The sequence below is a fragment of the Macrosteles quadrilineatus genome, unplaced genomic scaffold (genome assembly GCF_028750875.1).
Source record: "Macrosteles quadrilineatus isolate MER2022 unplaced genomic scaffold, UCM_ALF_1.0 Scaffold_9__3_contigs__length_116548681, whole genome shotgun sequence".
Lineage (NCBI taxonomy): Eukaryota > Metazoa > Arthropoda > Insecta > Hemiptera > Cicadellidae > Macrosteles > Macrosteles quadrilineatus.
In genome coordinates this window covers 30,977,933-31,002,980 of record NW_026542602.1, presented here as the reverse complement: position 1 = coordinate 31,002,980, position 25,048 = coordinate 30,977,933, and the positions used below count along the sequence as shown (strand labels likewise).

Here is a 25,048-nt window from a genome sequence, read left to right as displayed (position 1 = left end):
ATTTCCCATTAAATGCAAAATAGTTTTGCCTCAAAATCTCTCTTAACAGGTCAATAATCTCTTTTATTGCCTCTGGTAACATAGCTGATTTGTTTGTTAAGTTTGTTTGTATGATATCTATGGTTTTTTCTACGGGCACATTCGTGTATAAATTCACTATGTCGAATGAGGCAAGCAAATGATGGTTTTGTATGTGCCAATCTTTAGTTTTGTCAATTAAATCATAGCAATTCCTTAGGCTGTGGTTATTGTCTAGCACTATATTATCCTTTAGGATTCTTTCTAGTCGTTTAGCGATATTGTATGTGGGTGCGTTTGTGTAGTCGACTAGTGGCCTGATGGGAACACCTGTTTTATGAACTTTAGGAAGCCCCCGTAGTATTGGGGCTGATGGGTTCATGATACGTAGATAGCGGATATCGTTATCAGTGAATAACACTTTACTCGAATTTATCAGAGTTTTGATTTTTGTTTGATAATTTTTAGTAGGTTTTTAGTAAGTTTTATTCAATCTGCCGTTTAATGAAAGGTTGTTAACACGTCCAAATAGTACTTATACGCGTTAACGTCACTATATTAATTTGTTGCATTGCTATTGAGTTGGTTCACCCAACATTTTGGAGCTTATCTACTTTTGGCACATTAGTAGATTGCCCATAGTCACCAGCAGCAGTCAGTTATATTCAATGAGAACGCAACCACTAAACATATACACTTAACATGACAACGTGATGCCAGCTTAACAACGCAGCTTTCGTCGTCACATAAACAAGTTTTTAATATAGAAGTATTGCTCTTAAAGTAAAGTTTGTGTAAACCAAAGTAGGTAAGCAATGCTCGAGATAAGCATCTTACTGTTTTTTCCTAACCATGCGTTCCAATTGCATATTAATACAAATTGTTCTATCGCAAAGACTTTCTTTACCAATAACATTAATGTGAATAACACGGCTGCCATTTTTGTTTATAAACATTGTAGTCGTATTAATAACTGGTGTTCCATGTTTATTTATTTTATGAAGTACTTTTATATTGTTATTTAATTTCTTTACAAAAAGTTTTTAAGTTCAACTAAATTTAGCCTACCATTGATGGAGTGAGACTATTTCAAGTATATGTTCTTAGAATACTCAGAAAGTAAGTCACCGAACATAGAAGATGGCCTAAAAGGCTTGTCAAGCTAATAGATAAACAACGAACCGGTTGTGAACTAACATCGTTTTGCATACCAAAAGCTTTTGTCTCCCAGTCCATTAAATATATTTTCCTTAAAGCGTGGATTTTAAATCGGATGAAGCTATTATAGAAAATCAGAAAAGAGTATTAACCTCCAAATTTTAAGTAGACTTGGACTTAATTCTAAATAGGAATTTGAGAATTTCATGTTCATTACATAATTTTAAGTCCGAAAGTATGTTCTTTGTAAAATACCTACTGTTATAAACTATGTTAGCAATACCATGTACTCAAATACCGTTATAATTGGTTATATTTGTAACTATGTTCATTTTTTAAATATTTTTATGGCTGGTCTATATAGATTGGATGTCTAGTTTGGTATCCAAAAGCTATTACTTTCATGATACGTCTGACTGGCCACAATTATAATAATTAATTGACCTAGTTAACATATTAAATACTTGAAACACCATTTGAATGTAGCAAATATATCTATTCGCTTGCCTAAAAACGACGACCGAAAAATAAAACCAAAAAGTTGTTCAGGTTTACGAGATTACAGAAAGCTTTCTCCGCACAGATGTTTATGTTTACGTTCACGTAGAGATGGAGAAGTTGTGCAATATTGGACCAAAGAGGCCTGAGCCTCTGGAGAGATATCGTGAGTTATTGCTACCTGAGGGAGGACGAGCTTAAAATAGCTCTGCCAACCGTCACTCTTAGAGCAACCACCAAGCTTGCATTTGGCTGCAATACTCACAGCAGTAAAGTGGTTGAACACAGATGAACTGGTTGACTACGGTGACAATGTACATAAATCTCCAAGTATTTGTCAAGTCAAGAGTCAAACTAAATAAATATAAAATATATGTTGTAATAAAAATTCTATTCTGAACGGATTACGTTTTTTAAGTTATGTAAAATGTTTCAATATAATTCCTAACCACTAGAAAAGATACACAAAACACAGTTAAACACAGCACAGATTCTTGAAGTTCCATAGCAAAGTTATTGATTTTTGTTAGTGATTTTGAGAATGTATTTTTTGCCTGTACCCTGTTACATACCTCAATATAGTCATCTAGCCATCGCCCCATACAAAAGAAATAATATATCAATAGAGGTAGGTAATATAGTTAGCTTGGATCTATTTGATTGTACTTTTGCCGTATAAAACTTCATTCATCAAAGCTATCGACCATTTGTGTGAATGCGTTATCGTAAGCATCTAACAGCTTCATAGTTTGAAAGCTATAAATATATTTTTTTATTTTTAAAATCTTAATATCTTCTATAAATTAGAGACACTTTTATTGACTGTTATATTTTAAGTGAGTACATATAATTTATTTAAGGTGCATACATTTATAACCCATAAATGTATGCACCTTAAATAAATTATATGTACTCACTTAAAATATAACAGTCAATTAAAGTGTCTCTGATTTATAGAAGATATTAAGATTTTAACAATAAAAAAATATATATTAATAGCTTTCAAACTATGAAGCTGTTAGATGCTTACGATAACGCATTCACACAAATGGTCTAACTCCTTTTTGTATTTATTCAACAAAATACACATACATTCGTTGTTTTGAGAAACAGCAGTAATGAGTTCCTTTTTCTGGGCAGTATTTTGTATTTAATTGTTTTTTTATGATTGATAAAATGGAAGAATTACCTTATCCAACCGCAGTTGCTTCCATTTTATCAATTATATATTCCAACCAAGGGTCACAATGAATAACATAACGTTTTTATGATTTTCAATGCCTAAGTACAATGTTTAATACAACTTTAAGCTCCAATACAAAATAAATCTATTCAATTCTCACACTTTGCGCTCCGTATGCAAATGCACTCAGCGGACTAAGAAACCAAGCTTTTGATATGCAAAACATTTTTCGTCTACCTTGCATATATATCTGGTTGCCTGTAAAACAGAGACTGTTCAATGCAGAGGATATATTTATTGCTTATCGTATGGTTATATATTGGGTATAGCAGCAAATGGTGTCAGAACAATATAAAACGAATACTTAAAGTGGTTTAGATACCTGTATTTAAGTAATCCAATTCGTAAACCACTTTAAGTATTACACAGAAATCCGGAGGCTAACATCCATCAATATGAAAATAAAAAGTATGTGATTAGAGTAAATCTATCGGCAATACATACTAATATAATTACTTTTTAAGGTATTTATAAACCCCAGTGAAATTTTAACCTATAAAAGAATGAGCGGAAATAGTAAACTAAGCTTTATTTTAATCAATACAATTAATATTATAAGTTGCATTACACAATATCTGAGGCAATAATTGCTGAGGAGGGTGGAAGGTTTCGCTAGCTAGCCTCACAATGCTACCCTATTATACTGCATTACATAAGAGATCACGACATAATGTGTTGTATTATATAAATCAAAATGTTAAATTGTGTTTAACATGGCACACACATTATATCTTCTTCATCGCACAACAAAATATAGTGATTAACACCATGTTATAATATGTTCTTTAAACTGTGAAATTATAAAAAGAAATTGTATAGGTGTAACTAATGTAGTTCAACATTATTAGATTATTTTTTTACAAATATCCTTTACGTATGTCTTCTGTAACCTAGAGACAATCACCGGCCATGTTTGCCTCTTGTGACTCGTCAATATTTTAACACTTACTGTCACACAGAAACGCGCGTACTTTCCCGAAACAGATCTTAAGTGTTGATTAAGACAGTAGGCAACGAAATGTTTAAGCTTACTTGCTACATCTATATCTATAAAAGAGGAACTATGTATGTATGTGTGTGTGTGTATATACGTTATGGACTCCGAATCCGCTCGACAGATTGTAATGAAACGTTCAGGCATTGTTAAGCATCTCTCAAGGATGGTTCGAGTGAAGTTTGGTGCAGATCCGTCAAAAGGGCTCTGCCCCAGAGGGCTTTAAGTGGGCCAATGTCAGACTTTTTGATCTACAATGTTTACAAATGAATATAATTTAAAAGCAGATGTTTACTTTCAACAACTGTTTTGTAGGTTTGAATAATCACAACATTCTGTATTAGCATTAGTCATGATTTGAAATAGTGCCACAGTGTTTCTACAGAGTGCAGCACAGAAAATTATTTCACTTTTGAATAAGTCCAAATGTATTAAACCCCAATCGCAGCACACCTGTGCACTTAACAACGTTTAAATTCTCCAATGTTAAATATTAAAACATAAAAACCTTTATCAAAGTATTATAAACAATAAAAGGGGTGACTTTTTTAAATTTATGACAACAGCTAATTTGCAACCAAAAGGTGAGTGAGCGTAGCGAACGAACATCAACCTGGAGGCGAGTAAGCGTAGCGAACGAGCTAACCTGAAAACAAGTGAGCGCAGCGAACGATTTCCAACCTGAAGGTGAGTGAGCGTAGCGAACGAACTTCAACCAGGACGTGATTGAGCCATGCGAATACTTATGAAGTTAAGCGGGGCAAAGCCCGCGGGTACAGCTAGTTTACTATAATAATTAAAAATATGTTTTATGTATATATATGGTCTCTACTGTTATAGTATTGCAAATCAATGATTTATTGTGTTCAAACCAAAAACAAAATTAATTTTACTAAACCGTTGACAAACTTACACAGTTTTTACTCTGAGCTTAATTTACTGGACTTAATTATTTTATCAGGCGTAATAATGATATATGAAAACTGAAAACATGTTCAACACAGTTTTAGATACTGTAATGTTTTAAAAGTGTTTGATCAACCAAAACCTAGTAGAACAATGCGTTTTAAGTAAACAGAGACTTTGTTCACTTACAAATAACAACAGTTCGTTCAATGATTTTCCTTCCGGTTTGTACTGAATGTTACTGTTAATTTAAGTCGTGAATAGTTCCAGTATCAAATTGTAAGATATGCAAAAGGTTTTCCAAATAAATATAATTTTAAATACACTTAAAACTGTAAAAATAAAAATATTTCTTCAGGTACATTAACTGTTGCCCCCACGAATAAATCTGTAGACTTGACATTAAGAGGTTTCTTTATGATAGACTATACTTATCGTTTTATTTTTGTTTTTATATATTAATTCTATGGTGTTCATTTCCTTAAATAATAAAACTAACAATATTTTTCAGTGCTGAAAAATGATCTTCTTCTACACGAGGCGGTCATCAAAAATGACCCGGATGCGGTTAAAAAAGTACTCAAGGAGCACGTGGACATAAACTCTAGGAATAATGTGAGTATACTCTCTCTCTATATTCGTTTATATTATATTTCTATTAGATCAATTCTTATAAAATAAATATATAAGGTATGATGTACAGTTGAACTATTCAAAAAGAATCATAAAAATTTAATATTTAGCTTCGGTTATTATAGTTTTATTTACTTCTGCATGTAATTTCGCATTTTTGTTGTGATTTGTTTTGAATGCATTATGGTAGCTAGCTATTTATTAATTTTTGGAGTCGCTAATAATTGATTATCAAGCACCACAGAAAACTCAACCATATACCGAGATATATTACATGTTGGTTTTACATTACAGTAAAAATATTAGTAAGAAAAAATTGCGATTGGGTTTCAAAGAGTGTACTTTTACTTGTATAAAATATATAAGTACGCTATATCCTCTGATTTAATTAGTATTAGCATTGACTATTGGATACTGAAGGTATTAGGTAATGTTGAGAGAGTGGGAGATCTTATTTACTGTAGGATAATGTTAAATCTGTAGTTTATTTTTATTTTTTAATTATTATTTTTATGTCCTTTTCTATCAATCTTAATAGCATATAGTGTATCTTATTGGCCAGCATGTTACGTATAACTTCTCATTATTTATCTTCCTTTCTCCTATGAAATTCTACGTATAAACTTTTTTAGTAATTTATGTTACCGAAATATATTATTCAGGATGGTAATGGTTGTTTAGGTTAGGAAAAGAGTAATGTCAAAGCTTTTTTTCATTTATCGGAAAAATATTCTTATTTGTAAGCTGAGGACCGTCTCACCTGCCAACACCTAATGACCTAGATACAAAGTTTTCCAAAAAAGTGCTAACAATAAATTTAATTATTATAATGATTTAGCCGTTTGGAAATATTATGAAGAAACAATAAATTTAATTAATTATCTTAGTCCAGACGTGTTCCGTTTCAATCATAAAAGCAACATGTAACCACAACATTGTGTGCAGTGACTGAAAACAATCAACATGATGGCGAGAGTGCACTTTAGGACAGCTGTGGGGTCTGACTTTGTGAATAGTTCATTAACTACAGCTGATGTCTCCGAAAGGGCGGGATTATTGCCCTGCCTCAGTGATATGACTACTACTTCGTTTTGAGAGGACGTATTACTTTTTATTATAAAACCAATTTATTAACTACACAGACAGAATTGTTCTAGGTTATTTTTACATGCAAACAATAATTACAATTAATAATGATTTTGTTATAAGTGTTCAAAACTCATCTGTATCATAAATCATTTAAAAATTGTTCTATGTAAATAGTTTTACTAAAAACCTTAGTTAACTATTTTTTTTAAATACAACTAAAATAAAAATGCTAACTTCAAGCTGCTATCACACATACCTATTATCAGCCTTTACTAAAGATGATTTTAAACAACCGGGCTACAAAAATAATCTCAGCAAATGAGGGAATCTGAACTACTATACCTAATTGTCCCACTCTCTTACCAAGGTGTCACCTTATTTGTATAGCTAAGCTAGCTCTAAGATACTAAGATCTTAATTTAGCTGTTTCTAACTGTTAATGCAATGTAGCTTTTCTCATTTCCAGTATGGAAGAGCCCCCATCCACTGGGCCGCCTCACGAGGGGCCACAGACATCATGGAGCTTCTGATCAACGCTAAATGCGACATCGAGGCCAGAGATCGGGTAAATGTATTATTGGGTTAACGTAATTGGACTTTAAATTTACTCTTGCAACTCAACACCATAGCTTGTAATTTTATACTTATAGCATTATTCCCTTATATTATGCACTTTCCTAGTCTTGCCATTTAACAAATCAAAACAGTAACCAACTCTCGGAACTTTAAACTAAATCTAGAACTCTCTTTTAATTTAAAACGCTTGTATGACCTAGTATGCAATGTAATGCAAATCACTTTAAAAGGCTACTACAATCAGGTAAAAGCCCAGGCGTGTGTTTCCACTGAGCGTCACGAAGGGTAAATAAACACAACTGCTAGAGTAGTCTGCCTAGGGTCGTGACGTATTTCATAAATAAACACAACTTCTAGAGTGGTCTGCCTAGGGTCGTGACGTATTTCATAAATAAATCCAAAGACATGAAATGGTCTTGTGTATTTCATAAATGGGGAAAACGAATGCATTTAAACACTTGTGTTGATTTAAGTGGGTATTTAATTTTACTCGTATTTATACTTCGTTAAACATTCGTTAGTAAATAAAAGTTCGCAATCCAGCTGTTTTGTTTTACTTATTAATCGTTTCATTAAACATATTTCATTGAGTCTTCCTCGTAATTTTACAATGTCGCTTTATTTACAGCATTTACTTGTATGGATATTTTTTTCATCAATATAAACATTATATTTTAGATTCTCTACAATTGATTAGATTAAATATTTTTATTACTTTATTTATTTAGGCCTTTCCATGTCATTTGCATTTTTAACATTTTTTCTGAGGAAACCCTTTTAAAATAAATGTGTATTCAAGCTGATGCCACAGAATACTAGCCATAGAACTTCACTGGCAAGACTTTTTCATTGTATTAAAAGTGCCACCCATATTGAAACACTTATTTTGCTTAGAATATCTGGTTAATAGAGTTGTTTACTCCCCAACATTGAAGGTTACTAATTTTCAACCAACTTTTAAAGTAGTAGTTATTGTTCACATAGAGCGTTAATAGTTTCAGCTGATTATATACTTGATAAACTTGTATGTTGCAGTACGGTATGAGACCGCTACTAATGGCGGCGTGGCACGGACACACAGAAGCAGTTCAACTACTCATCAACTGTGGAGCCAGTGTGGTAGCTACCAACAAGGTGGGTCACGCAGCATGCTGACGTGATGGGGAGTGTATTGGAATATATACAATATGGGGGACGTGTTAATTATGTAGACTGTATAAGAACAAAATAAATTGAAGATTGAAAAACATATTTGAACTGCATTTAATGAAAGAAACATCGAAAAGAACTATCAATAAATAAAACATCTAGTGGTAAATTTAAGATGGGAACAAATTTTAGTATTGTCTAGTCCTATACACCGTCAGAGATATTATTGAAATTTTAGGTTTGACTTAGCTTTTTTATTTTTAAAAATCAAATCGCACAATATTTATTATTATTAACGAGGTGTTAGCCCGTCCTACGTACGGGAATTCAGTAGTCAGTTAAAACAGTGTACAATTCAGATCAGCTAGTTCACACATATAAAGACAAAGTTTCTTGCAGTTTTAATGTGAAAAATCATCTTGTAAACAAATGTTGTGTGGCCAAATATGTTTTGGCTGCACTTTACTTTAAGTCCTACACTCATTCGAATGAAAATATCTATCGATATATCGATTAATCGATTGTTTCGTTCGATATATCGTTTGGTTAGTTAGGTAAGGTTAACCTAACCTAACTAACCAAACGATATATCGAACGAAACAATCGAATAATCAATTCAATAAAACATCAATTCTGCAATTTTTATGATATGAAAAGCGTTGAAGTGAGGCAGCCGATTCGCACAGACGCACACCGATTATAAGTAGCCTACAGTCACAGAATAGTAGTACGTTTTCTGTGCTACAGTAGAGAGAGTAATAGTCAATTGAGAAGTGTATAGACCTAGTCAACGATACTACCTTCCATAGCATACCTGCCTCTTCATTAATTTTAATTATTATCACCACAATACAACTACTATACACAATTTCCAGTAGGTCTGAATAGAAACGACCTAAAATAAAACAATAATATCCAATAAAATTCACAGTACACATAATTTAACTTTGGTGTCCTAACATCAAAACTAATCGTTAATAGTTAATAGTTAATTTAAACTACAATATATTCATAGTTAAAATAGTTAAAATATAATATATTTTCACGTTTGGGGGCGCTGATATAGGCACCCCCAAACTTAACCACAACTGAACACGATTTCATAAAAGGATGGTTTGTCTAATTGCAGTATCCTAGGTCAATGTTGACGTTGTGTTCAATCTATGTCATCCATCTGTTTATCTTTGTATAAAACCCGGCTGAGGTTGTGGTGGTAATTTAAAATCGTGATTCCTGATTATTCTTGATCTTCTTTTTGTGTCATCAATATTTCCGGGCCTAATCCAAACAAAGTTAAAGCAGACAAACATAATTGTAAACAAAAAGCTACCATGAAGAATTAAATATGTAAAAATTGTTATTTTTCTAATCTTTCCTTGAAAAGTGGAGCAGTAAAATAATGTGCATTTATTCTTTTTTATTAAGACTCGTGTAAGCCTCGATTTGTACTGTGGTTTAATTAATTTTGGTCTAAACTATTTTAAACTGTGGTCTAATTATCTCTACTAATCTTACTTATTTCCTATAATCAATGACAAAATAAGAGTAAATAAAATAACCTCATAGTTCCATAGTTTATATTTAACCAGCTGTTAGTTAAAAAAATTATATTGCTCTAAAGCAAATCGAAGATTACAAAGATTGCTTAAAAAATAATTTGAACATCCTAGTATTTTACTATGTACATTTAATTAATCTGTCATCCTCTTACAGAAGAATTGAACGTATCAATGATTAGCATTACACATAGTATAAATAAGTCAACCCTAAGTATGTCTTTAAATTTTTATCCAAATGCTGAATTTGTGACACAAAAGCTGAATGTTTACAGCTGTTATGTTAAACAAATTATTTTATGCCAAAAGCTAGTTTAAAATCTTAGCGTCGGCTGCTAGACTTTTTAAAAATTAAAACTCAATTTCTAAAAAACTGGGACCCTAAACTAAAATTATGGCTTCGACATTCCCTAGTTCTCAAAATTATCTTTCTTTCAACACAAAAATCATGAAAATCCGTCGAGTGGTTGATTCAGAATCGTGAAATAAAAAACACAGTTTCGTTTTAATATTATAGATAATTGTTTAAACAAACTTAACCAAAACCCCTTAGTTCTAATATTTACAGTTATATAGCCAATGTTCTGTATAAAGTAGATGAAGCTTCTAAATCTTTTACCACAAAAATGGTAAATAATAAGTCAAGCCCTTTATCCCCCTATAAGTAGTTCTTCTTCTCTTTATTTGTGGTCCAATCAATGTCACTTTGTGATGAATGTGGAATCAAAGTTCTAAAAAAGGTGTAGTAACGATATCAATGAACTCAAAATAATATGGTAAAAAATTGTCCAAAAAGTCAATTTACCAATGAGTTAACTTCGATGAAAATGGTGTTGCGTTTGAAAAAGTGAAGTTAAAGTGCATTACAAAATTAGAAGTTTGAAGTTTTGAACCATCAATATTCTTTGACGTTCCAACTTTGAAAGTTGTTAATCTACCAAAGGCTCTGGGAAATGTTATAAACTTTTTAAATAAAAGAAAAACAATCATTGAATGTTATCTGAACTTCAGGAATGGAAAGCAGAAAAATCAGATACGACGTCTTTCAATCTCGAGCATTTGGTAAGTGTAGGATGCTTTTATATTTGTGCAAAATCATTGGTTAGTTGAAACTCATTATCTTGAATTTAATAACTATAATTATCGTGTGTTTTAACATGGTTCACCAAATTCCAAATTTACAAGTTAGTGTATTTTGGATTCTAATGTTTTCAGTCGGTGCTGTAACTAATATAACCAACCATAAACTATAAACTAGGTCCTCTATTCATAACTCATAATCACGCAAATCCTTTACGTTAATCCACAAAACTTTTCTAGCTGAATATGTGTAAGCTACAAGTATATTTTTTTCCATGCAGTGTAATCTTTGATATTTGAAATATAAAATATCAGATTTAAGCGTCGAACCAACTAATGCCCCCATTGATCCATACAAATAGCTATATTAGGGCTTAAGCGTCATATGGCTGGATAATTAATTGCACGTGTAATGCTATTAATTATGATCTCGAGTAGTATTTTAGATGTTGTGATCATGAACCAAAACTTGAATCGTTAATTTAAGGCGTACTTTGGCATTATTTTGCTTTCGAGGATTATAAACTGTACCAATACATAAGGTTAACATATCAAAGTTTCACACGCTATATTTCACACACGTGTTCATTTTTTAACACTTGTTCTTTGGTTGTAAGTGACTCTCTTTTTTTCTTACCAAACGTTGCTTATAGCTATTTTTCGTATTAAGTTATATAATAATTAAAATGTTTAAATATACCGGCTGGCCTCTGTCTCATAACAATTCGACAGCATGCACATTTTAAAATTATGAGTCAAATATTATATTATTGGCCTTGTAAACCTTCCATCATTATATTTTTTTGTTATTTTCGTATATCTTTTGCTCTTTAACCTCTTGGTTATTAATTGATCTTTGTTGTATATACATTCCTATATTTGTTGAAATAATCCGTAATTTATGTGTGGTAAATACAACGTATTCAATTTAAAATCGGCTGCAATGCAACTAAACTGACATACCAATTTAAAAAATAACTATCTATAATATAGGCTATGATGACTGGAAATAAAAACAAATGTACCACCACTTTACAATGCCTATGTAGTAAATATTCTGCTATTCTTTTTGTCTTGCAAGTAAAACTGTCGCAAGAGATCATTTATCTACTTAAATATCAGCTTCTTTGAATAAATGGTTTCAACTTTTGAAAGAATTTAATTTTGAAATGGTTGCGGAGAAAAGACCTGGAGTTGTAATTTAAGATGGGTGACAGAATTGCCTGTTTAATTAAATCTCATTACCGTTTCTATTGTAAACTTTAACAATTGATGCAAATTCAGGACTTAAATAGAGTAAGTACACGTTCTACAAATATCCACAATTAATTTATCAATTTATTTACTTATTTATTATGTATGCAAATTTGATGTGTTTTAATAAATAAAAAAAATCCCTCCTAAATTGTTTAATTATAATTAAATGTAAAGCCTATAAGGTTATAATAAACTTTTGATAAATTTGATTGAAAAACTCATCACTAGTAGTGACACAGTATGTATTCTGTATGAGTAACACAACTGGTAATCTGTGGAATCAGATCTAAAATGTTGGATTGAATTGTTTATTCATAAGAGTTTCCAGGCGTGATGAGCCCAGGGAGTCCCTAGTCAGATTATTGGAGGTGGCGGCTGGCCTAATCCCGTGTAATGATGAGAAACTTTTGATTTGCCTCTGGAGATGAGCGGGCTGATGAGTAAAAAGTAACTCCTTGGGCTTCGTACGCTGGAAAACGTAACACGAATGCGTACAGGGACGTTGAATAGCATTAAAATATTTTGTTTACAGATATACATTATTTTATGTATGGGAAATTTATTTTTATGATGTCATTGAATTGTATAGAAAATATCATAACCCTATACTGATAGAGAGTTGAATATCTACCCTACACTAAATAGAGAGCCTATCAAACACTGACTAATTAAACATTAATCTGCAGCAAGTAAAATCAAGTAGAACGGCACTAAATATTTACATTATTTATCTCTCCTTCCAATAACTAGTTTAATACCCTAGTTTAATACCAACAACTAAATATTAAATTTAACCGCTATTTATACGCCGAGATTTACCTATCTAATATGTAGTTTATCCCGGTTGATGGGATTTCCAGTGAAATGATTTAAAATCCCAAAAATATTAAAAAGCTATAATACAATTTTTTTTTTCTTTAATTAGACCTTACTTGGTAATACTTCATTGTTGTTTAATCACTTGCTACGAAATTTTTTTTTTCAATAGAAAAACAATTATCACTATCAGTCACGAACATAGTTATCGTATATGATTTGGGCAGCTATTGTTTATGCTGTGGCTACATAACAAAATACCAAAAAGTTTTTTTTAACACATATTCAATTAATTTAAATATTTATTTATCTTTTTGTGTAATTCAATAATATGTACGGTACATTTTGATCCCTTTCGCTTCAAAAGTATTCACATTTACAAAAACTGTTACGTAATACATTTCGTAAAATTTTGAACTTCAACTAGCTCCTATTGCCGGGAACTAAATCACGTTCAAAGGTTGCAAGCTTGAACAAAAATGCAAATAATTAACGTAAGCTGCCGCTCAACTGATTTGTGATAATGAGAAACCACCAAGAGTGACTATCGAGATTAGTTAAGACGAAGTTCTCCACCAAAGTCATTAATTTGTTGGTGCGAGTGTGTCTCAATGAATGTGTGTAAACAACCTTACTGTGTATTAAATCACGACGTTTGAATGGTGAAATATTGATCGTTTTCAACCGTTAGAATCCAATTTATTACAAATAATAATACTAAATGGTATTCGAAGATAAATTCAGTTTCTCTGTGAACCTTTTCCGCAGCATAATATTACGTTATGATATATTAACATGAGCTAGTGAAGACGAGCGTTCTTTCGTAACTATTTTACACAAGAGTGTAGAAGGCCCATTGATTAGTCCATTTTATAATCCACCTATCACAACTTTTTAGACTTACTATGCCATGAACCAGTGGTGCGAGGCTAGGTGTAATATAGAAAAGGACAAGTATTTCAGGAAAAAATAACTTCTCCTGTATTGAAGAAATTTCTTCTATAACTGCTATACGTATTCATATCTACTAATTTTTAAAATAACTCTTTGGAACTGTTCATTCGATTTTTACAGCTTGATGTTTTTTTCTAATAATTAAGAATACATTTAAAGTGTTATTACTAAATTACAACTATTTAAAAACTTTAAATATCCGTTCAGTCAACTATCCATTTCCCTCGTTTTAAATCTCAAACTTGCTTTGATTAGAAAATGTTTACCTAATTCAAGTTTACTCCCAGCTGGTTATATGTATAGCTTCGTGAACCCTACCATGTCATCAATTACTATGTTGCTTCTAATTAAAAATCTATACTTATTTAATACGCAAGCAAGATTTTTGTGACAATTACTCCTCCGAAACTACTGAACCGATTGACATGTTTTTGGTGTCATTGGAAAGAGCGTAACGTGAAGTTGTGCAGGAAACTTTCTTTTTATGGAAATAATTAGAGGGTGAGGCCCTAGGGCCCTTTAAAGTTTCGTATTTCTCCATAAGATTAACATGGGAAACAAACATTGTTTTGAAACTCCAGCTGTTGTCAGAAATTCAATATTAATAATTGGTCTCCATGGAAGCATGAGAAAATTCACAATGTTTACTTTTGCTTTGACATTTAAATGTAAACAACCAGAACTGTCAAATGCCTATTTCACAATTTCAGACATCTGATCCAAAAAAATAAAACAAAAACTATGTGGCAGGTTTGTTTAATCTTAAACTTTATGATAGATTATTTATTATAAATCTATTTCAATGATTATGAAACAGATTTTTCCCGTTGCAAAAATTAATAGTGAGAAAAAGGGGATATGTTAATTGTAAACAGTCAATGTGTTAGTTATCTATATGTTGTATTAAAAATTTTAAAAAAGATGTTGGTTTGTGTTTATTGATATAAGTTATTAATTATAGAATTTTTATTTTAAGGATTTGGCATATGAGTTAGCCTATGATATAACACCATTTCAGAGTTCTGCCAGTGTTTGCCTAACTCTTTCATGTAGAGTTTAAAGTAGCCTACACCTTATTGTCTACAAATTGGCTAAAAAAAACTTAGGTACGGTACTTTATAAAGGCTGACAGACTTTTTACGTTGACTTAAATTGTAAGCTTACCTTTTCCCATCCATGGGCAGTTTGATTGTTAAAAATTAACCCTTTAAACTGGAATAGGACTGTTATGTAAATTGTGAGTATTCCCATTAGTTAATAATCTTTTAGTTGTCTCTTTTAAAATCATCGGAAATTATGACTGTTTTAGTTTTTAAACAAGTTGTTTGTTTATAAATAACTTCTGTACTTATTTGCAATTGCTCGATTTCGAGCAACATGTACACTAGTATATTATATAGGCTAATGACTTAAAACCTAAACCATCATATAATTTAAGTTTTACTTATTTTGTATTTATCTATGAGCTATTGTTGATTTCTTCATTTTTAACGTCTGAATCACACCAAATAAATGCAATTTTCAAAATACGAGAATATCCCAAAAAGAAAAACTGGTCTCCAAAAAGGAAAACATTAGTAATGCTAACTTAGCAAGTAACTCAGAAAAAGCGAAAAGAAAAGAAACCGAGGACTGACTTATTTAATTTAATTAACGCTACCATTGTTTTACGGAACAAAACAATCTGGTAGGGAATTGCATTGCGCCAGCTCGTTTGAATAAATAAGAACAAGTCAACAGGTTTTAAAGCATTTAATCATTATACTATCTTATTCCTTTTAATCTTTCATAAGATCAAACTGCCAAAAATGTCATTCAACGGTGTGGTTCCTGGTGTAAACATTAGTGGTAAACTTATCACCTTACACTTTCAGATACCTTTAAGGGATTTTTAAAATGTAGGGATTCATAATATTTACATTTATGATAAATAAGTTTATAATTGAAAAGTAATATTTAATTAAATGTAAGTGTTGTACAATAGTGTAATGAGATTTAATAGATTTAGTTTACAAGAAAATAATGTAACAAAATACATGGCATCTTTCTCCTTTCTCCTCTCTAGAACAAATATTGGCTTTTCTTTCTCACTTCTAGATATGCTTAATGCGTTTATAAAAATGAAAAGAATAGAAAAAACAATACATACAAAACAAAACTAAAAGGGAAAGGTCTTCATGGGCGGGGAGCCTATGCATGGACAGGGTTGCTGATTTCTGATCATTGCTTTATCCTCTTTTACATAAACGTGATATCGTTTATCTCTATGTATTAACATTTTATTTCTTTTTTTTGTATCCAAAGTATAATCTAAAATTTTACAGTAAAATTAATTTTATAGATTCAGTAGTCTAGCACAGAAAATTGAATTTTCTACTTTATTTTAGGTTGTTTTGTATTGTATGGTATAAAGTGTAGTGCCATTTATTACATTTTTAATAAAAGCCTGAATATTCCTACTGTCCGTGTTGTTGAAGTATTTTTACTAAGAAAGCTAATACAATTATAATATTTGTTTAGTATTCTATGGTTTATTTTATTTCAGTCTGGCTTCAACACATGTTTTGGGGGTTTTCAATTTTACTACATGTGATTATTGTTTTGATAATATTAATGTTGTTCAAAATGGTCAAGAAATACATCACAGTTTTTTCCTAATTCATTTTGCATTTATTTGTTGGTGATTTTCTCTAAAGATTATGTAATTGTATTTTAAAGTTATATAAAGGACTTTCTCATTCTTCGACAATATTAACCTCAAGACTAAAATCAAGATTGGTAAGATATAATTAATTATTTGTGGTAATCTCTATTCAGTTCCATTACATCAAGCCTAAAATTATTCTCTCCACTTTAAATTCCCTAATCATTTCATTGACTTCACTTTTATAGGAATTAACTTTTTGTTGATCAACTAATTCAACATGATCATTTTCTGATATAGTGTCAATAGATGAAAGAATATTATTGAGACGAACTTTGATTAGGTTAGAAAATCTGACAAAGGTTTGATACTTCATTTTGTATATTAAAGGAATGTACTAGTGAGCTGATTGAAGAAATGAAGTTGTAAAGGCAGAGATAGAAAGGGGTAGTAATATTGTTACTAAGGCAACAGAATCAAACATTCCAATTTGTCTATGTAAACATTAGTAGATTTTAAAGATTTAATTTTGAATATCTTGATGAAATAACAAATAACAATGTACAATATTAGTAGTTTTGAATATCCATATTCTTGATTCTTTCATCCGAGGCTTGAAGGACCAATGAAAATTATTAGGGAATTTAAAGTGGAGAGAATAGTTTTAGGCTTGATGTAATGGAACTGAATAGAGATTACCATGAATAATTAATTATATCTTACCAATCTTGATTTTAGTCTTGAGGTTAATATTGTCGAAGAATGAGAAAGTCCTTTATATAACTTTAAAATACAATTACATAATCTATAGAGAAAATCACCAACAAATAAATGCAAAATGAATTAGGAAAAAACTGTGATGTATTTCTTGACCATTTTGAACAACATTAATATTATCAAAACAATAATCACATGTAGTAAAATTGAAAACCCCCAAAACATGTGTTGAAGCCAGACTGAAATAAAATAAACCATAGAATACTAAACAATATTATTGTTTGATTGATCAACGTACGCATTAGCCTAACCTAGCAATTTAAGTTGTTCTCACTTTTTAAAAGTTCTTAATTTTTGTGTGATATTCGTTGAAAAATATTTCAGTTTTATCAACTCAAGCCATGAAGATACCACTTTAAGTTTATTTTAGACATAGTCTTATTGTAAACTTTTGTTTATCTAATTATTACATTGTACCGTATTCGGACATCACAAAATTATTGGTTTGATACAGATATCACAATTGTTGACAATTATATAACTGTTGTGACAATATAATTATAGATGTTTTGTTGTTTATCCCGTGATAACACTTATTTAGTGATTTCGTAGTTAATTATCTTAACAAGATAACATGTTGTTACAAGGTTTCGCCTTAATGAAGGCGACAACTTGGTTAATCTACCATGATGAAAACTTGATAACTCACCCTGAGAGGTAACAAAGTCAAAGTGCTGTGGTGGACGGGTTAAGTCTTCCCTTTACTAACTTCTATGCTATTAATATATAAAATCGTTAACTGCTAACTGAAGTTAGGTCGATTACTTTACACCTCCTTCAACAGCAAGAGATATTTTAAGTGGTTTAATTTTTAAGTCTAAACTATTGTAATTTTCGTACCTAACGAAAATTACGGTATAAATTACGGTATAATTACGGTATAACACCTAGTGTTATACCGACAACACCTAATAATTATAACCTGACCTAACCTAAGGGTGGTTAGGTTTGGGATATTTTTTTTAACTAAATAAAATCTTATTTGAAAGTCGATTTATCGGTGTTGTTGGAATAATGCGTGTGTAGGTGCCGGAATTTCTTGATATAACTTTTGGTTGTAATCTTTTAACAACACTTATAAAAAGTGTTGCTCTTAAAAAGACAAAAAGCCTTTTAGTTAAACTTAAAGGGCACTATCATAATTAAAGAGTGCCTTTTGAATTCAGGTTTATTTTAAATGTGCTCTTTATTTGTAATTATACATAACGTATTAGTGACATTTAGCATACTAGAACATATTAATAGATATAGAATAGCAGTATTTATAGAAAAGGAAGCTTGTTTGAGGTTATCAGGTAATGCATAACCAACACCATTTACATAATACACTGAGAAGGCAGAAGTGCAAAAAATATGCGTGTACAGGGTAGCATAATTTTGACATTTATTCGCACAAAAAATTATTGTTGTGGTATTTTTTCATGGTCAGGTTCTTTTCTAATTAAATTAAAACTACCATGTAGCTTTAGACATACGGAAATAGTACGGATATAATAATAGAATCTGTATGGATCATAAACATAAACAAATTACGTCACTGGCCCGAATGTCTATACTTATAGCCGTCACAGGCGGTTTAGAAATTGTTGAAAGCTATAACATGATTAAACTTGGTAATAAGTACCAATTAGTATATAATCTTACCACAAATTAACTCAACTGACTTATGTATGGTTTATCAAACTAATGTTGCCAAAAAACTACCTTATCAGCTTAAGAAAGTAAAACACCCTTAACAAACCTAGCATACAAGTATAGAAAACCTAGTACAGTTAATCTTGGATAATTTGATTAATCCCTTATCATGCAACAAACAAATTTGACTATGGCATTCGTAGTTCCTCTTTATTTTATTAAATATTTCATGTATCACTACACCAATATCACAATATCTCATACATTGTATGCAATTCATATGAAACAGACTAAGCAGCTAACTAAATTCTATCAATACTGCAAACAATGTCAACGATACACTTGACACTTCCAATCAGGGTCGTTAGCCCTAACAAGGTAAACGAATGTGTGTTTTGTCACTTTTTCTATCTTTTCAAACACAAAGAGCTGCTTAAAGTAAATAACACCATTGACTATATATACCCACTAGGTATATGTAGTCAATATATAGTTTATCATACTGTCAAATGTTGTCAAAAATCCTTATTCAAAATAATATTTGGTTTAGGATGTACTTAGTACTGAGTCTTCTAGCCTTCGAAGTAGAAAATTAATAAGCTGTTGAGTCTACTTAATCGATAAGTGCAGTAAAATATACTCCTGGGAATATATTTTATTTTAAAGCAAGTTATATTGTCCTAATTTTATCTCCTATCTCAATAAAGACACGCCCACTCCAACAGAGTTTTCATTTTTATTAAAATCATTTAGTAATAAAATAAATTCCGATTATAAATGTTAAACTGTAAAATCCCTGGTGTTGATATCAGAACTGCTCATTATTATAGTTAATGTTATACTGTTCTAGTCTAATAAATGTAATACTTCTTGTCAGACAGACTAAGAAAATGGTAAACGTGGCAACACGTTTAGAGACACTGTATTTAATTTTGCAATTCCTTTGATATTTTACATAATCGAATAAATAAACAGGAACTGCTTGGAAACTTACCCTATTGCTCACAGTTAATTATACTTTGACATTCAAGTTAATTACTTTCATCCGCTAATGAAGCCAAGGCAGTGAACCACATTCGGATCTATGAGAATGATTTGTAATTAACGGTTTGACATAACTACTTAAGCTATCTCTACGTTTTTATATAGAGTCATTAAAACCTCTTCTACGATAACTGTTTAAGGGAAGCTTTATTATTACATTTATAGCTTGATTTACAGACAAATGAGTTCAGTGTTAAGAAAATTTAAAGTCAGGAACAATCAGTAGTTAAGACACCAAGGTTGAAAGACGCCCTAAAAATCAATAATTTTAAACAAGGAGAAAATGTAAGGGGGACATAATCAGTCTAGACTAGAGTCTAGATCATTTAATGTAAGTAATGTCGAAGGAATGAAACATGTTTTGAGGTTTTTTCTGTGCGTAGAGATTTTTACATTAAAGAATATGGATGTGTGGCCATATTTATTTGATTTAACTTATGCAAATTGTCATAATTGTAGGACTTATAGTAACAATCTTGCATACTATAAATTCATGTATAATAATCTAGTCAGACTAGAATTATTTTTTTATATAGGTACCAATTATTTGTTTGTTTTATGCTTTTGGAAGTAAAGAGATGGGAAGTTGCCAGGTAGTCTTTAATTTTGCTGGATTAAAAAAACACTTTTTACTTGAGATTAAAAAACTAGATGGGCCAAAACAACTTTTACAAGTTTACTTTAAGGAGAATTAATAATAGTTAACAATAAAACAATTCTTATCCGTTTACTTTGAACTCAATGCACGTTTTAGAATTGCCAATTTCGGATGGTAAGAGACGTGCTGCTTGCTTCAAGTCAAGCGTAAAAAAGAGGAAGTGTTCATGAATATATCTACCCAGAGAAGGAAATCTACGCTTGATGGAAGCACCTATAAAACACTGTACAGCACATGTAGTCCCCTAATATTCCAGTTTAGTTAAGGAATAATAAATTTTAAGGATTGCCCAAACTCTTTTTATATACCCTCGTTTCAAGATGAGTGAAGGTAGCCTACATTACAGAGATAAGAAGAAGAGAAGAGAACAATGGTTTGGTCAAGCCTACAATGTCTCATTAGTCACTTCTCACTAAATTCTTATGGCAGTCTGCCTCTCCTAATGAGCTGCAATCTAAAGAAGCAAAACCATGTATGATCTTTTGTACAGAAGCAGTATACTCTGCTGATGTGCGCTGCTCGCAACAACCGATTGTCCGTGGTGAACTTCCTACTGGACTCTCTGGAGCACATAGATGTGGACCTGGTAGATCAGGAGCGGCAGACGGCACTGCACCACGCCGCCCAGGCCGGCCACAGGGAGGTGGTCTCAAGGATAGTGCAAGCTGGTGCCAACACCAAACTACTTAATAAGGTGAGACTGTGCGAAAGGGGTGGGCTTATGATCGTGCAAGCTGATCCCAAAGCGAGGCTATTCCCAAAGCTGGTGCTTTTCAATATGGGAAGAATCGGTCATTCGGACAAATTCGAGAACCAGACTAAAAAATATTAAAACTCTGACTTTTTAGGCTTACCTTAGAAGCATGACCTAAAACATCCTCGATTTGTTTTTAATTGATTCGACCTAAGGAACAAATATATAAAATCTTTTCATTGTGTCCGAATACACCCTGTATAAATACATCTGTAAACGCCACAAAACATGACTTGTAACTCCACCAATACTTTGCAGCAAGGTCGGACAGCTCTGCACATGGCTTGTGAGAAGGGTCACTTGGACGTCGTGGAGTTCCTGCTCAGACACGAGGCTCAGATTGAGGCGAGAGACGAGGAGGGAAACACACCATTACATCTTGCGGTGGAAAACAAACACCTGATGGTGACTCAACTTCTGCTGGAGTACGGCACACCACCCGACGTCGACAACCAAGTAAGTATCTGCATTGAAAACATCGCATCTACAGTATATGGGACAGCTGTAGCCTTGAGTTTCTCATAGAGAGTCCTAAAGTCTGAAATTAAATAGTTTTTGTTACAAAGATAATTTAAGTTACATAAAAGATGGTGTTAAAAAGTTGTCCTTTCAGTTTGACGTAGTTTCAACCACAAAAACCAAAGTTGGACGTATCCGACAAAAATTAGCAATTTGTTAACGAGATGTTGTTTTGATGAGTAGTTCTACCATAAGTCAAAGGCATCGGTATCAGTGTTTACTGAAGTCACTTGCAATTCCTATGATTTTTTCGTACCTATTCCAAATCTTGGTCTACCAAATCTGGTTCTAGTATAGTACCTTATTATTGTGAGATAGTACCAACAGATTTGGAAGAGGTGTGAAAAATCATAGAAGTTTCAAGTAACTTCAGCAAACACTGATACCTTTGACTTATGGTAACAAATACCCTGAAAATACCAAACCGCGTCCACGTAAATAATAATTGTTCTTTATTGTTTTAACTTTTATCACGGTATACTCTTAAATCATAAAAATATGGTGTGGAGGGTCAAAAGGGTGTTAGTCTTCCTCTCACAGAAATTTGTAACGTCATAATCGGTGTTCACCCTTTTACTCATAACGTCATATTTTTTGCACATTTCCCTGTTACAGAAAGGTATGACTCCGCTGCATGTTGCTAGCAGTCTTGGCTGTCGCGGTATAATTGACACCCTACTACAGTATGGCAGCGATGTCGACAAACAGAGCAAGGTAAATAGTGATATTTACAATCTGAACACAAATATCTTTGTGTACAATGACATTCGAGTGCATCTTATTGAGTTTTAGCTCAATAGGTTACTTATACATTGTATTTACTGATCAATATTATCTGTGATTAAAACCTTTAAAATAGAACTTACGTTTCAGAACGGCAACACTCCTCTTCATCAAGCCAGCGAAGCCAACGATTGTGAAACCGTGGAGCTGCTCATTGCAAAGGGAGCAGATCTCAATGCACTCAATGCGGTGAGCTGCGTAACCAAAATATTTCAAATACAAAAAGAGTGTTTTATATAAATTTATGTACACATGTTATGGTTTTGGACCTTATCAGTAAGATTCAGGCTGGTTTTCCGAAAAAGGAAAGTTGCGTTCAAAGATACAAAATAATGAGCTAAATAATACAGATTATGAATATCAATAAACTAATGGTATAAATAACAGCGAAATGTGTTACATGAAAATAAAACCAGAAGGGTTATGTTTGTGAATACAAATTTACAGATAAAAGAATATGACAAAGTGTTCATTCTGCCTTGCCAGTTCGTATCCAATTCAGAAGTGCGTATGGATATTTGAGTGAGTCAGTCAGAGCTCCATTTTATGAATATAAAACCCTACAATCATCTGGAAAAGAATAAATCATTATTCTTAGATATTAAATACAATTTTTCATATACATCGCTATCAGTTATTGTATAATACTTTCAAGAAAGAATTTCAAGGGAAACTATGTTGGTACTGTTAGTGAAAAAAACTCATTCATGCTACACAATGTTTTCCCCTGACGAGAGTCCCTCTGTGATTTTACTATCGTTCGTGTGGTTGACCTCATTCCTTATTTTAAACATGTTGAACCAATTCTTTAAAACCAATTTATTGTATTGTTATTTTTATCAATTTTTAAATTGCTATATGCAATTCTGTTGGAAATTATGTTAACTTATAATTGATTACTAATTGCTTCGTGTGTTTCTTGCAAGTTGTTAAAATATATCTATAAGTGATTTAAATATCACTCTTGATTTGTTATGTGCACGAATTCCAGAATCTTTCCTAGTGAATTTTCTATTTGCAGTTGGAAACGTCGTTTACCTGTTTCCTTTCCATTGTTTGATATTCAATCATCAGCAGTGGCATTTTACGTTTTTATTTATTTCCTATCTATGAAGATAACCTATGATAGTTAATCAACTTACTCTATTTGTGGTTTAGTAAAATTGTAATGTATGGTTACATAATTTCGCCAATGATCCGGAAGATATCGACAAACATTTTATCATAAATTGATATTACATTTTCTACTAAGTAAATTACATCCATTATTATCGAAAGGTCACCTTATATTAAATGGGTTGACATAATCAATACTCTAAATGTCATCAATCCAATTAATGTCGCGACAACTAATTCGTTAAGGCCTCTTGTTCTGTTTTGTGTGACGTTTAAAAATATAGTCGTATTTTCTATATACTGTCCTGAATTCAGAGATAAAATTAAAATGAAAGATAGTGGTTTAAAAAAATATTTTTTTTCAATTTTATTTGCTTTTTGGAGTACTGAGTGGTATCGTAGCTTAGTCCATAATTCAATGTTTTGAATGTGTCACCATGTGTGAAACTAAGGTCTCAATCTTGTGGTATGAACAGAAAATCTGTATTTTGACATGCACATAATGTTCTGTTATTGTTACAACTGAATGTAAACACATATTTGGTCCGTTTGACAAACAATAAATTCATCTTTCTCAACAAATACTGTAAAAGTCCCAATATATCCGTAATACTTATCCAATGTCAGACCTTACTCACCTACCTTACTCACATTGTCACACAATGTGTTAACGGATTCAGGAACCTCGCCCATGTATAAGTAAACATGATACCAACTACACGTAAATGCAAGTCTTTTAGACGACAATAACACTCTCAATTAAGTGTTTCGCATTTACATTCAGCCTGTATTTTTGTTCATTAACCAAAGTAAGTTGAACAGTCCTTACTGGTATTAGCAGAACAGGTACTGTATTAGCTTTAGATTCTGTAGAAAATTGAGTTATAAGAAAAAATAATAAAAAACATACTGACTATCAGAGATATTTTATCATGGATAGATTATTCGATGGTATAAGTATTAAGTTATGGTTTGAACGAACTATTTTCTAGTGGAATCAGATATTTTTAATAAATTTTAAAACATTTTGACAGAGACAGTAAAACTTTTACATTGTTTTTATGTCATTTATATTATTCCGGATGTATTTATAATACCAGTGTCATTACCTAAAGTCAGCAGAGCTTTCATTCCCTAGAGAACGCTAGCGGAGACTGTAACATTAATTATTCTCTATGTTTATGGGGAAAC

At 31.7% G+C, this 25,048-nt stretch overlaps 1 protein-coding gene across 4 annotated transcripts in view; it reads left to right on the top strand.

Moving 5' to 3' along the window:
• LOC129003915 (ankyrin repeat and death domain-containing protein 1A-like) overlaps positions 1–25,048 on the top strand; it is a 105,103-nt gene that overhangs the window by 67,407 nt on the left and 12,648 nt on the right. For all 4 annotated transcript variants that reach the window (XR_008491659.1, XR_008491658.1, XM_054432256.1 and 1 more), the window contains exons 4-10: positions 5,329–5,432; positions 7,006–7,104; positions 8,151–8,249; positions 21,176–21,379; positions 21,698–21,895; positions 22,574–22,672; positions 22,832–22,930. Coding sequence is in view for 2 of the 4 variants with exons in the window: in XM_054432256.1 (XP_054288231.1) it covers positions 5,329–5,432; positions 7,006–7,104; positions 8,151–8,249; positions 21,176–21,379; positions 21,698–21,895; positions 22,574–22,672; positions 22,832–22,930 (902 nt within the window). In the remaining 2 variants the exon portion in view is untranslated. The remainder of the gene's footprint in view (positions 1–5,328; positions 5,433–7,005; positions 7,105–8,150; positions 8,250–21,175; positions 21,380–21,697; positions 21,896–22,573; positions 22,673–22,831; positions 22,931–25,048) is intronic.